The 15,446-nt window shown below is 43.0% G+C and overlaps 1 protein-coding gene across 8 annotated transcripts in view; it reads right to left on the reverse strand.

The window, feature by feature from the left end:
* Positions 1–10,105: 10,105 nt before the first annotated feature.
* Positions 10,106–15,446, reverse strand: part of BNC2 (basonuclin zinc finger protein 2) — a 415,468-nt gene continuing 410,127 nt past the window's right edge. For 6 of the 8 annotated variants that reach the window (XM_083718498.1, XM_083718501.1, XM_083718497.1 and 3 more), the window contains one exon: positions 10,106–13,833. In XM_083718498.1, the coding sequence (XP_083574624.1) occupies positions 13,173–13,833 (661 nt within the window). In that variant the 3' untranslated portion in view covers positions 10,106–13,172. The remainder of the gene's footprint in view (positions 13,834–15,446) is intronic. The other 2 variants (XM_083718502.1, XM_083718496.1) reach the window with 2 other exon arrangements.

Here is a 15,446-nt window from a genome sequence, read left to right on the forward strand (position 1 = left end):
AAGGCATAACTCTGTATTCATAAGTGCCCAGCGGCGTAAACATGGTTGTTTTCCACTCGTCGCCTTCCCGTACGCGAATGAGATTGTACGCTCCGCGCAGATCCAACTTGGTAAAGATGCGACCCTTCCTCACCGTCGCCAGCAGGTCATCGATCTTGGGCATAGGGAATGCTGAGGGCTTGGTCTTGAGGTTCAAGAAGCGGAAATCAACGACCAGCCTCTTTTGGGGCGTGTCCCGCTTCTTTACAAAGAACACGGGACTGCCTCCTGCCGGTCCCCATTGAAGTGAGATACCAGGCTCCCTCCTCTGTTTCCCAGCCCAATCCCTTCTGGTCTGGTGGCTGGGAGCCTCTGTGTACTTAGCACTTCTAACCTGGTTCGCAGATCCTGGCAGGCAGCAGCTGCTTCCTGTTCTTTCTTTCTGGAAGCCGCAATTTCTGCAGTCAACTGCGTCACTGCGTTTTGCAAACTCGCTATCCTCTCTTCGGTAGTCATTTCCCTGTTTTTCGTGAGCTCGCGAAGCACCAATCTTCACCCCTCGCTGCTTTCCCGCACTCCACGAGGTTGCAAAATTGGTGAAAATGGAGAGGGGACTTACTGTCAGGACTGCCGCTAGGTCCCAGCTCACAGAGGACCAACGCCCAGTGGATATTATATACAAAAGTCTTTATTGAAGTTTAGTTTCCATTTCCAAGCTCTGGGCGCGCAGGCCCACGTCTTAACGCTAGACCGGCTAAGTCCCCTCTGACTCACTGCTCCACCCACACCAGTTTAAGATTCTAGCCTGGCTCCACCTCTTGCGCTGCTCTTTCCTGCGTTGGGTCCTTCTGCCCTCTGGGGTTCCCTCCTTCCTGGACTCCTCTGACGCGGAGCCTCCTGAGTCTTGCCCCTCCCTCCGGCGGGCTTTAGGACCTGGCTCCCTTCCCGGGCTCCCCGCTGTGCCGCGCTCCTGTACATTTGAACTTGGCGCGCGCGCCCAGCCGGTGACTTTCCTTCTGACCGTTTCCCCGCTTCCTGATGTGGGTGTTGCCAAACCTGACTCCTCTCCTCCCTCTGGTGGTGAGGACACTGGTCCCGACTCCTGGGACTCCCCCTCCCCACTGCGCTCTGGTGGAGACGCTGGCCCTGATCTCCAGCTGCTGTTCAGAGACTCCCCGCTGGCCCCTCCCTCTTGAGGTTTCTCCCTTGGAATCTCCCTTGCTCTGGCCACCGGCGCTCCCTTCTGTGAGTCCTCCGATTCGCTAGAGAGGCTTGTGGAATAACTCTGGCCACTGTCACTGCCTGCGCCCCCCTCGTACTCCTCCTCCTCACTCTCCATTTGCTCCCCCTCCTGTGTCTCTCCTTCTGAACCCCTGACAGCATCCTTTAATAGTTGATGGCCAAGTGCTGAACTTGAGAAGAGACTATTAGTTTGTGTCCCTTCAGGGCCAGGGCAATAAGTAGCCAGGAGAGATGGGGGCGGCGAACAGAGGGTGTAGCCTGCTGTTAAGCGTGACAGTTTTGTCAGCGGCCCTCGCATTAGCGGAAGGTAATAAAGTGACAAGCAAGTTATTAGAAAGATATGAGGCGAAATTGAACGGGAGCTTCTTGTCGCTTGCCTCGGCTTTTTCCTCTTTGGTAATGGCCTGCTATTTGTTACAAATCGAGCCTTGGCTTGATCTCTTATATATATATATGTAACAGAAGTATTTGTTCTCTGCAGGAAAGGTCACATGAATTTATTACAACACATTAGAAGAGAGGAAATAAATAAGTGTTTTATGACAACTAGTACGTCGGAAGTTAAAAAACAACGCTGCTGCTTCGTAACTGACAAGGGACAGCTGGCTTCTCAAAACTGCCTTTTTAAACCCCTCTCTTTCCTCGGGGATAATTAATACCAAAACGCATGAAGAGAGTTTTGAGAGATTGTTAGCTGCTAACTTGTTTGTGAAACACCAGGGAATTTTGCCCACTCTGCCTAGCAAAGATGGCAAAATATAGCCAAACTCAAGGGCACAGTATTGGTTTAGCATCCTGATCTATGCATGACTTGCCCTTCTGGACCTTGGATGCACAAAAGGGGCAGCTAGGAAAGAAGAGCAGCATGTGGCCGTGCTTGCGCAGTGCTCCCATAATCATGCACACATGCACTTCCGAACAGATGGCTTGTTTTGTTCATTTTGGGGCACATGTGTGGGGAGATGGGTGACTCATTTGAAACACTTCCTTCCTCCTTCCAACAGATGATCAGTTCTATCAAAGTTTGTTTGAGGGAGAAAGGGAATAGATCATTGCATTCGATGGAAGCATTTTCTTATGTTTCTGGTGGGGGGCCGGGTAGAGTGGTGACATGGAAAAAACTGATCCCCACTGGTTGCTGTGAAGCATCTTCCACTCACCATCTCCCCATGGAAGATGACAAGGCCCTCTTCTGTATCTTCTAATGGTCAATAGTATCCCTTCTCTCCAGAATATAATTATTTTATATCACGTACTTAACAAAAGAAAGATGGGGTGTAGAAAATGACAGTGATGGGTGGCTTTCAGTTACAATAACAATCAGCCAGGAGGACTACTATAAACTTTTTTTTTGGGGGGGGGATACTTCAGGAAGTTGTTAAGTAACTGAAAATATTTTTGGATATTCTTTTAGTTTCTTTTAGCCAAGCACCTCCCCTCCCTGCAAAGTAGTATATGAAAATTCAAAGTCTTACCTTCCAGAGAAGTCAAGAGAGAAGGGTCTTTCATTTCAGATTTCAGACATCGCCATGCAAAAGCTGCAGTTTGCTGTATTTGTGATATAAGCACACCCCAAAAGGGAATGGGCCACTGGGGAATCAGCAATGATGCAAAGAAAAGCTGCTGCATAGCTAGAGAACTTCACGGATTTGCTAACTTGAATTAATGCATATTTTGTGCAGCTTTGTTTCTGTGCTTTACCATCAAAACACCTTTCCAGGGAGCCTAGGAAACTGCCTCATACTAAGTCATTAGTTCATCTAGTAATTCTTCTCCAAGGTCTCAGGGATCTCCTTTCGCCATCCTCGACTGCTACCTGGGATTCTTTTCACTGCAGGTGGCAGAGAGTTCACCTGGAATCATCTACCTAGCAACACAAATGCTGTACTCCTGAGCTATGGCTCATCTCATACCTTTAGTCAAAAGATGTGCCTTTCCTGATGATGGCCCTACATGCACATTGTTCTGTTGCACAGGAGTCTGGAGTAAATTGTGTTGGGCAAAAGAGCCCTAGGCACCAACCTTGCACTAGGGAGCAGCTTGAGACTGCCGATTCTCTTCTAATCAGGCTTCATATACGCTAAAGTTCTACAGGAAGACAGAAAGGAGAAAAGAATGACTTAAAACCTTATGGCAGTAGCAAAATCTTGTTTGTTCTTTTGAAAAACAAAGCTGAAAACTGTAGATTATGTTCAACAGAGTACCAAGGCTAAGAATCTTGTCAGTGCAAGAATTTCTCAGTGTGTGAAATTTTCCCTTCTCCTTCCCCTGCACCCCCCAAATTTTTTTCTGGGGGTGTCCCAATCCTCCAGAGCAGATCTGGGGGTGGCATGGGGTGCACATGGCGCGAGAAGAGGGAGAAATCCATTGCACTATTGCTAACTTCTTGGCAAAGTCATAATAATGTTTGCCATAAAATATGAAAATGCAAAATTGCAGACGTGAAATTTGATTTTTTTATACAAACGTTGGAGTGTTTCAGGCCTGGTAACTTGTTTGTTTAGAAGGTGCCAAAACATTAAATGTTATAAGCAGTTAGCTGTAGAATGCTAAATAGCTATTAAAATCTGTCAGGTGTCCAAAATTTCAATAACATTGTTGAATATTGAATAATACTGAATATTGAATATTTCATTCAAACATTAAATATCAGATGTTTACATGTATCACCAGATACCAAATACAAGTATATGCATTTGATGCATATGTGGATACCAAAATAATATCCTAAGAATGTTTAACATCAACCCAGGAGAAATTTGGAAATAATTTCAGTCTGAAAAGGAACAGAGAGCAAGGCTGATATATGCCTTTAGTGGAATGTGTGCTATTGTGTAGGTTCCTGGAAAAAAATGCATTTCATCTCTCATGTAGATATTGGCAGGTACTAAAGAGGGCCTGAAAACTCACGTCTTCCACATTTTCTAAATTAAATGATGATTTAATGACTGAACACTTAGATTGCATGCATGTCTGTTACTACAATGTCACCACGGTTTCTGCTGCAGGTTAATTGATGCTCGTATTTTGCATTTTGACCCTTTGCTTCAGGGGGCAAAGGTTGGTGTGACGGCTGCATTTTTACATTCATCCTGTGGAAACAAAATAGATAACTGTGATTTAAAGGCACACATACCCCTATCCTAATGTTTGCATATCTGCCTGCCACATGCAGTTGTGTAACGGTCAACACATCCTTTCTAAAATATCTAGCCGCCAGCTCAGATATATTCACATGTACAGCTGAAACCAGTTAAAAAATATGTAGATAGGATTTGGTGGTATGCATAGTTGTGGGGGGCATTCAATATCTCAGGTCTGGAGATGCATTGCAGTTCAAATGCACATCTACATTTAAGTCCTTCATCCAAATGTTTGCATCTAGTCTTTGCACAGCACAGCAGCCTACTTGCCTAAGTGGTCTCTGCCTTCTTAGATCCCTTATTACATAAGGACAAAGGTGCGCTTCTCGCAACCAGTTACATTTTCCAGCAATTCCAGAATGCTGAACCAATAAATGGTCCAGTCAGATGTCCAGATCGCAACTACCATATTTTTCTGTCTATAAAATGCCCCCATGTATAAGATGCCCCCTGTTTCTGGGGACTCTGGTTTAAGAAAATAGGGGGAAATGGCTGCTGTGTATAAGATGCCCCCAAATTTTGGAAATTATTTTTAGGGGGGGACCTAGTCTTATACATGGAAAAATGCGGTACTTTTTTTCTTGCAAAGTATTAGAAAAGGAGTTTGTGACTCACAGCATTCTGATTTTAAAACAACAAGGACCAAAGACTATTTGACACAAGACAGGTTAAACATGCCAAATATCCACTGAAAAATTAGCTCAAGTTGTCTTCACGTTGTTAAAAAATGGTCTTGTGTAATAATGTTTAAGAACTGGGTGACACAGAATTGGATCCAGACTTTGCTTCTACTGGCAAGGAAGGACAAATTTTGTTTATTCTTCCTCCTCCTGCTCCCAGAACAATGTGGGATATGGCACTTACGGCTGCAACGATGGACAAATGTCAAAGGGCAAACATCTCCTTACCCTCTTCCAGTGCAATCCCTCAAACCTTCCATGGGTGGAAATATCCTTTCCAGGCCATGGGTCTGTCTTTGCAGAAGGTGAGGTCTGGATCTAATCCATTAAATAGCAATGTGCATTAATAATAATAATAATTTTGCTGGCAAAGTTATTTCCAGTGTAATGTTGAAGGCCACACACACTGAGCATGTGTATGCAGTGAGGAGTAACACTGGCTCATCACACACATGCTTATACACAATTCATTATTTTTTTCCAGACCAATGTTTAATAAAATCATCCCTTTAAATTTCCCAATAATTAAGCATAAATAGGAAATGGCATTTATACCTGTTGAAGCACACATTAAAAAAGATTTCAGTGGAAAGAAATGTTTGCTTAATCTACCAGGGAAGTATCAGCAAGCAGTGTTATATCCTACTGAGGATCGGAGTCTTTTTATATTTACAAAGTATAGTTTTAAAAAGAAATAAAGGCAAGACATAGTTAAACAATTCAGAAACCACAACATAAACAGCAAGAAAGAGATGTTTTCAGGTGCATTCAGATACAACAAAATGGCATGGAAGGCTGCTAAATATCGCTGTTATCCCTATTAGACAGTTCATCTGTATACTCTAAAATCCAAGATACACAACAGCCCAGTTGACTCTACAGCCACACGGGGAGGAAGTTTTCTTAATGTTAATGATGTTTCTAAGGTTGCTTTTTGCCGATTTTATTCTTATATGGCGTATACTGCCTTGATGTATTTCATGTGAAGTGCAGAATACATACAGATACCTAAATAGATAACCTAAGATCCTAATTGCTAAGTGATCACATAGCAATTCATGCTGGAAAGGTTGTCACAATACTCCTATGAGCCATCACCAGTGAATGGAGCCTAATGTGCTTGGGTCATGTAATACTTTGCTTTCTCTGTTGAGCTATGCTATATATAGGTTTTAGGCTGCAATCCTATGTACATTTCCTGTGAGTACCATCCTTTGAATAGTGAACTTATTTATTTCAGAATGACCGCTCCCTGCATAAAACGGGGGGCAACCTTTGCGTGGGCGCTCGCAGCCCCTGGATCTGGAGCGGCTCCATCAGCATAGGCTTGGCTTTGCCTTCCCTCAGGTGGGATACCTGGAGGTCTCCGCCTACCCCAGTCAGTTGTCCAATCCCACCTGGGGGAAGCGTTGCCAAGGAGATCAGGCCAGGTAGGGGAGGGATTACCTGCCCACACAATAGAGGGAGGATCTTACCTGGGAATCCTCACTTGAATAAACAGAGTTGTCCTTAGTGTACAAACCATCTCATTGGAGGGGTCCCTTCCAACTCTACAAATCTATTCAGTTGTCAGAGAAAATTCTCCAAAGCTATAGAAATCACAGCAAGGATAAGTAGGGATGGTAACCCAGTCAGATGGGTGGGGTACAAATTGTATTTACTTACTTACCTGTGACCATTCTGATGCTGCTGGACTACAAAACCCATCATCCTGAACCATGGGCCATTCTGACTGGATCTGATGGGAGTTGGACTCCAACATCTGCAGGGCCATACGTTTTGCCGCAAATGCAAGCTTTCAGAGAACAGTGAATTGAGAAGAGGCAAGAGCGCTTTGCTCTTCCTATTCTGGTTATCCCCCGCAAATGTCTCCTGCAGCTGCCCCACTTCTTGTGATTTAGCATGTATTTATAACGCCCATCTGTGAAGGGAGGGATTATTTAAAAATGGCCTGGCTTGGGGGGTTTTGAGAGGAGAGCCAGTGCACAGGAGACCGACTAACACCACTGTGCCCCCATCTGACCAACAGTCCTCCCTTATAAGCCTCTCCCATCATTGGCTTCCTTTGCCACACGCAGGATTGTTAGCTCTGAAGTACCACCCTAAATTTAACAAGGCTCTGGGAAACTTTCTCAAAATGTCTGTTGCAAATGCATTGGGGAATATTAAATGAGGCTAGGCAGAAATTCATCCTAAATACAAAAAAAGTGCTGAGGGCGAAAAACATCTGTATTTTGATGTTGAAAGCCAATGATTAGAAAACATTCCTTTCTTTACCAATTTTGGGTCAGAGGAACCATTTGTAACTTCCTCTGTCTCCTAATAAGTTAGAGGTGTATTTTTTTTTAAGGACTACAAAGGGTTTCATTATTTAGGTCTTAAAAAAAACAAAAAACAACTTATCAAATGTTACTAGTGGTTGGGCTGTGGGAAAAAATGCTTCATAAGAGATGTGGGACCCAGAGACCCTTCAAAATGAATCCGTCCTCAGTTTTTGAAGCTGAAGATCTAAATGCCAGTGAAACGGTGATTTACCCCCATACCTGCAAAATTAAGAGATGAATGACAACTCCACATAACTGAGCGTCATTGTGTGAATCTTTCAAAGGGCGCATTTTATTATTAGCATTTCAGAAACTTCCTAACAGGCCGACTGCTCCTGTGCAGTTCGGCTCCTTCATCACTAATGTCAATAAAAAAAAGTTACAAGCATAAAATCATTTGTTCCCCTGTCCCAGCAGCATTGCCCCCACAACTTGGGGCTGCTTCTTCTCCCTTCAGCACTGGAGTGCACCAGTCTTAAGGGAAATGGCATTCATATTCTGAAATTCAGAAACTGCAAGAGTTGTACCCTTTTCTGACTGCATAGATGTGCCCTTTGGGCAGTGTTTTCCAAACCCTTTGATACCGGGGGGGGGGCAGCTTCTTTGAATGAAAGTGGTGGGTACAATTCACTCTTTTAAATAAAAACGCCACCTAAATGTCACCAGCATTGAGAACAATGGTCAGGCACTCTCCCAGTATCCCACCTTCCTCTTTGCCTGGTCAGTCAGGGCTTAAAAATAATGGCAATGGACAATGGCGATTTAGTAGGAGATCCCACCACTCTGTCACCAAAATGTAGCGGATCGCACTGCTCTGTCACCGATTGCGGTAGATCCCACCTAGGTACACACTCTGTACCCAGGGTTATCGTAAGGGCTTTGTGTGGAGGTAAAGTTAGATCCTTGGAGACTCAGGCAGAAGTTGAACCAATATAAAAAGATTTTGCAGAACGAAGTTGATAAAACAAAGGATGTGTCAGGAGATAATGTTCTTTCAGGAAACAGTTAACTCATTAATAATTATACTAAATCTAGTGGATGTTTCAGGCTTCTAACAGGGTCATAAACACACAGCTTCTTTTAAATGCTGGTTGCTTAATTCAATTACTGCTCTTCTGTTAGGTGTTACAGGTTTCTAAACTAGATAGTAAATGCTCAGCTTCTTTCCACTTACTACGGTATTTCACTTCACTTCGTTAACTTGGTTGCATAGGTGTTGCAGCTTAATACTTTGGTTCTTAAGCAAGGTGATACTTTCTGTCAGTTTTCCAGCCTTTTATCAACCACATTCCTGAGGCACTTCTAGCAGTGTAGCAGGTCTAGGGGATTCCCACACCCCTAACTGGTCTGGAAGTCTTCTCTTTCTCTCCTCTCCTGACTGATATGAAACCCAAGGAGACAATCTCCTCACAGCGTTTACTTCTCCTGCTCAAACTCAAGCCTTCCCGTTATCTCCTCTCTGAATATTCTCTCCCAAAACGCTACACACTGTCTTTGAATATAGGCTCAGAAACTCCTTTCTCTAGCTGTAGATACTTTCCTCAGAGTGGGTGTTACACACAGACCAGAGCCAACTCTCCTGTCCCCCCTGTTCTCTCTCTAACCATCTCCCTATTTGAACCTTCTCTCAGAAACGGCTCCTTTTATTCTCCCTCCCAAATGCTGGCTCCAGCCCCCTCTGACTAGCTGTTTTGGTAGCCCATCAGACAGAGGCTCCAGCCCTCTGGTGAAATTCCAAGGCCCTGCATCACAAGACATTGGTCTAGCTTAGCTATCCATCACAGGTGACTTATTTGGGATTACCTGGTGACGACTTGCTGAGTTGGGACGTGGGTGGCGCTGTGGGTTAAACCACAAAGCCTAGGACTTGCTGATCAGAAGGTCGGGGTTCGAATCCCCATGACGGGGTAAGCTCCCGCTGCTCACTCCCAGCTGTACGCCGGCTCCCTCAGCCAATAAAGCGAGATGAGCGCTGCAACCCCAGAGTCAGCCACGACTGGACCTAATGGTCAGGGGTCCCTTTACCTTTACTTGCTGAGTTACACCAAGGAATCCCACTCTGTCTCCCTTACTTGGAAGTTGTTTTAGACCAAGTCAAGTCATTAGTCCCTCTAGTTCATTATTGCCTCCACTGTCTGGAAGTAATTCTCCAGGTGTTTCTCTCACCCGCTACCTGGAGATGATAAGAACTGAATCTGGAACCTTTTGCATGCAAAGCCCTTGAGATGATGATGGTTCTTCTATACCGAGACAGTGCAAACACTGCATGGTTTCTTTAGTCTGGGGGGCCTAGAGTGGCACTTGCTTCCAAAACGATGGCTTCATTTTTCAAGACGCACATTAGTTCTTCCGCCAGCATACAGTTTGGGAATCACTGCCTTAGGCAGAAGCCAGGCAGTTAAGTAATTTTAAACCATATTTATGTTTAGTGTCTGCAGCCTATCTCACCACAAGCTTCTCCCATACTTTCAAATGTTGGTAGGTATGAAAGAATGTTAATGCCTAAACCGTGTGTCTGTTTCTCTCTGATTCACTACAATTATCTACCATCCTGTTTCGTTTTGTGTAACAAACAGATGTTGCCTGTGCAACTCATTTGCTGAATAAGGCCTACTTGATGATGTTTAAGTTTCCAATCTAGTTTTACCAAAGCCATTTGACCTTTAGCAGAAACAAAAGTAAAATGAGAATGCAGAACAGTGATTTATTCAGGAAAGAATTATTTATATACCTCAAATATGTTTTTCATTAAAAACGATATTTATTTATACCATACATACTTCAAAAACAGTGTTGGGTTTTTTAATTTTTTTAAAAAAATGTTCCTTAGATATCATTTAGCCATTTTTTAAGGTTTGTTTTGCCTTTTTCAACATTTCTTCTCGCTTGGTTCCTAATAGCTGGGCAGAGGGCAGGGTTTGAAGAGACAGTGCAGTACAGATAACACTACAAAAGTTATTTTGTTTGGGAAGAACAAACCTTTACTTTTCTATGTTCCCTTTCACAAGCATACCATACATACGTAGCATAAAACAAAACAAAGCATCTCTCCATTTAATTTTTATAAACAAAAGTAATTAAGACTTTGGAAAAAAGACAAAGCACAAATGAAAAAAAAATCAAGTCAGCAAAAATTGTGGAGGTTTTTGATGTAAACATATTTTTTTGACATACTGGTCGGTAACACTTTTAAAAGAGTCTGTAGGAAATCTGTAAATAATGTCAGAAGTTGTGTCCACTATTTGAAAACAAAGAAATACGGCCTAAGATAAGGCATTTCAATTAATAAAGACATCTTTTTCTTTTTTACACACACATGGAGATACTGCAACTAGTATTTATATTTTTGTTTTAGGAGAAAAGAAGTACTGTAGCATATACTGCTTCCAAACAAGGAAAAGTTAGACAAGCCTAAGTCCCAATGAAAGGATAGGGTTTAGTTCAGTTGAGACTAATGCCTTCCTGTTGGTTCAAATGAGACTCAGCCACAACTAACTAGAGCTGGATGAGGGCCAAGGAAGACGGGGGAATCTATTTAACTGGAATAGTTTCCACTAGTAAAATTAAGACTGGATTGCTAATGCCAATTTGCAATGAACAGTGGTTGAAATTGCACAACAGAGTCAACTTGGAAGCTGAAAGCAACCCAAGTATTTCTGGTTTCGCAGTTACAAGAGAAATGCTCTAGGAAAGAAAAGCACTCTCTTTGAGTTAGCAATGTACTGTGTGCGGAAATATTCCTTGTGTATTCTTTTTTTTTAAAAAAAGAGAGAGAAAAAAGATCTGTTATATGACACACACCATAATGGTCTTGGCTGTAGGCTGAGCTTAAGTAAATATCATCATTCAGTCAGTATGCTGTGGTAACGCAGGCTGCCAGTGCGGTTTGCCATGCTCAGACAACACATGTAAACACCAGAAACAAAAAGAAGAAGAAGAAAAAGATTTGGTGAGCAGCTTCTCCCTGTCTTCCTCAATCATTGGCCTCTCCTCTAACACACTCTTTCCCAACTCTACTGTAATTGTTCTCTGACAAATCATGTTGGGAAAGTACAAAAGATGAAAACATGAATTTTCGGTTTGGGTCCCTCCCTATACGCAGCCACCAGCTTCCGATTTCTCCAAAGGGGAAGTTACCCAATCTAATGAATGGCACACCGTTTCCAAGCTTTAAGTGCTTGTGCCATGAATGGCTTTCGATTGCTTCTATTAAAAAAAACAAAAACCATGCCTTGATCATACCTCGGCACTTTCCAGTGCACACCAGACAACTTTGCAGAGGTTAGAATTGTTTTTAATTTTCATGCAACTAAAGCCCAAGTCTTCAGTAGAGAACACACAAATTCATTTCAGGAATTTGGATTTGGCCCTTAAGTCACTGTGACCTCCCTTCTAAGCTACTACAGATCAAAAGTAAGTCCCACACAATTGAACTGGACAATTTCAACTGGAAGCCCATCCTTTCTCAGTTGAAGAAATGTCTCACACTGCGAAGCTCTTCTTTTCTTGTCTATAAACCTACAGACTCACTTGTGGATAATATTTAGAACCTGAGAAGGACATTCATGTGTATTCTCTCCTTGCTCCCAAATTCCTAGGATATTTTTCCCCGCAGGCCACAGCAGCTGATTATGTTTTGGTTACTGAAAACTTGTGCAAAGTTGGCAGTTTCGTGTTAACATTTAACACTTTTATTTTTTTATTTTATTTGTTCGGCATTCTCGCCCCATACTGACCGGACCACTTCTAACAAAGTGTTAATTCTTTCCTTTCTTTTTTTTCTTAATCAATAAGACACTGAAAGTATGGCAATACTTTTTAAGGGAAAAAAGGGTATGGATATTATTACACATCCCCACATTGTGTAAGAAAAAAGTGCATGACTGGATTTATGTAATAGTAACAAGACAAAAAAAAAATCCCTTTAAAAAAAAACTGTATCAGATCAGGTGCTCTAAAGCATGCCAGCACCTCCCCATTAAGCATCTCTAGCAGGTAGTTAAAAAACAAGACCTTGTGTTTTCTTCTTTTTTTCTTTTTTCTAAATGTGCACTGAAGCTAATATAAATGAACAGAGCTAGCCAGCAAACTATTCTCCCCCCTTCCCCGCATATCTAACAGCTGGATGTAAATGTAAAACCGAACCGAACAAAAAACAACCCCCCCAAATAAAAATAAAACAAAAAGTTAACCACCATCAATACAATTGTTTTACATGATAGCCCCTTCAAGGCTCAATATATACAAGTGTAACAGCCATGTGTAGTTGATGGTCCTCTCAAAGGTTTAACATACACAAAAGACAATTGTACTTGTTCTTTTCCCCCTCCCCCTCTCTCTGCAGTGCTGTGTTTCCTAGTGCCCCCCTCCCCCCTGCATTTCTCCCCTTCCTCAAGATTGCAGGCGACAGTCAAAGGTAAAAGAAACAGTCTCTTTGGAGATGACCACGGGTTTTATAACAAAAGTGGGGCTTCAAAATGCAAGTTTGTTCGTGTTCGTGTGTGTGTGTGTGTGTGTACGTTCGTTTGTTCTCTTTGAAGCAGTGGAAATTTCCTCCCAGGTTAAACTTACTACCCCAACCCACACAAAATAAAAACAGACAAACAAGAAAAGGAAAAAATAGGAAAAGGAAAAGGAAAAAAAAGCACCTGGTGTTTGTTTTTTCTGTTTTGTTAAAAAAGAAAAAAAAGATATATATTTATATTTATATTTATATATATTTATATAATAGTCTGTAAATGGCAGTTCAAAGTAGCGGAAACCCTCTGCGAGAGCTACTGGCGTTTGCCACGTCCATCTTTGAACTAGTCTAGTGAAGCGAAGGGAATGTTTTTATGCAGGTTTGGGTTCTGACTGTGCCGGTTCCGGCTGCGGACAGAAGAAAACATCATGTTGCACCCAGGGATTTTGCACTTGTGCATCTCCCGCAGGTGCACAGTCTTGTAATGCACCCTGAGAGTCCCCTTGTTGCTGTACATTTTGTGGCAAATGTTACACACGATCCCCCCATTGCTCATGGAAACGCTGTTGAACATGAGGGAGCCCGGGACTTCGGTGCCCACGCCAACCCCTAAGGCCGGGGGGTCCGCCTTGTGTGACGACTCCCCACTGTCACTTGCGCCGTCCACGTCATCAAGGAGAATCCCCTCGTCGCTCCCCGCGTCGGATTCTCTGGAGGAATGGATGCTACTGCTAGACTGGATGCTGGAGGTGGTGCTGAGGTCTAGCACCATGTATTCTTCTGACATGCCCCTTCCGTACCCGTTCAGGTGGGAGTCCTCAGTACCTGCCGGGGAGGAGGTGTCTTCCCGTATGTCAAAGCCCATCTGATGTGGGGCGCCGTAGATCTTCATCAAAAACTCGTCGCGGAGGTCCTTGCTAAGCGAGGGCTGCGAAGTGTCCAGGCCCATGTCATCCAGTTCTTTGGTCAACAGTTTACGGTGCAGGTTTATGTTAGCACTGTGTCTAGGAAAGAAATAGGAAGAGGGGACGGGGAGGGAGAATAAAACAACACACCGTATCGCTGATTACATTTGTAACGCAAAACTTGTAGGTCAAAACATAAGTTAGCAAGATGGGGATTTTCATGCAATCCTACTTCTATTGCCTCTTCTCTCGGAAATCCAGGCATTACTATAATGGACACAAATGCAGGGCAAAAATGCTACAAATCCACACTAGCCTGGTCTCTGCCCCACCCCATTTAGGATTACAAAGAACTTCAGCTATTCAGCAACGTAACCTGTTTTGGTTTTTGACCAACAGATTACTGCAGCTCTTACAAAAGGAGCCTCTTTCAAAAAGAACTAGGCAAGAGGGAGAGAAATCAGTAGAATCTCTTTCTATATATACACAACATTGGAGCTGCTGGTTATAGATTGGGATTGTAATCAAAAAGACCAGTATAAACTGGAGAGACTCTGTAAGCAGTTAGGCTAGTTTTATCTTTTTCCCCAATAATGAGGGGGGACCTTAAATGTTAATCTTAAATGGAATAAAACAGTGAAATCTTTGAATGGATAAGGTCTTTTGAGCCTGATTCAACAAGTGTTTAATATAATCCTTGCTTAGGGCTACCGCAGATTCCAGTCAGGCATTTTGGCTTAAAAGTTACGCGTGCAGTGAAATTTGGGGCTGCAAGAGTAACTGAAAAACTAAATCCATGTTGAGTGGAATGACTTATAAGAGGAGTGGTTGTTTTTAAATAGTAGTGGAAGAATGTGTGATTCTGTGAGACTTAAAACTGAGCCATGTCCACACAAATTGGGCCTTATTATATTGATTCGCATGATCGTTTCAATGCCCTTATTATGTTTATTTAAATCCATTGATTTCTCCTCTCCCTCCCACCCCAGAAAATCCTCAGGGTTTGGGCAGAAAACAATAAATGAAAAGTGGAATATGCAAATTCATTACTGAAACTTATTGTTTTAAATTCCATAGATTATTTGTCACTGTCTGCAAAGCAAGTTTGGAGGCCTGTAACAGACAGCATGGGCCACAATACATCTCTCATTATGGGCTCAATTAATTGCCAGGTTTACATATCTTCCTGTTTCCAGGTGTCATTTGGCAAAAAGCAATTGGGAGGGCTACAAGGTTACTGAATACCATGAAAAGCATGAGTTTGCAGGCTGTTAGGGTCACTCAACATGCACAGCCAAGAGGAACAATGATACTTTATTATATGCAGCCAGTAAAGGCTGAGGAGATGGGGTTCCTTGAGCTTGGCACTGTCACAATGTGAACCCACAAACTTTTGCTCCGGCTGACAGCCCCAAAAGTAGAGGCGGGCACACTCAACATTTCAGTTGTGCATTTACACAAAGCAGATGCCCAGCTGAAAAACTGGAGTGGGGTGGGGGAAAGATGTCCTAAAATAAAAACTAAAAAATAAGAAGACTTTCAAATCCAGTTATAGTTGCACACTACAGTGTGTTCCGGGGGATGCGGGTGGCGCTGTGGGTTAAACCACAAAGCCTAGGACTTGCCAATCAGAAGGTCGGCGGTTTGAATCCCCACCACAGGGTGAACTCCCGTTGCACGATCCCTGCTCCTAGCAGTTCGAAAGCACGTCA

The sequence above is a fragment of the Podarcis gaigeae genome (genome assembly GCF_964106915.1).
Source record: "Podarcis gaigeae genome assembly, chromosome: 17".
NCBI classification, from domain to species: Eukaryota; Metazoa; Chordata; class Lepidosauria; order Squamata; family Lacertidae; genus Podarcis; species Podarcis gaigeae.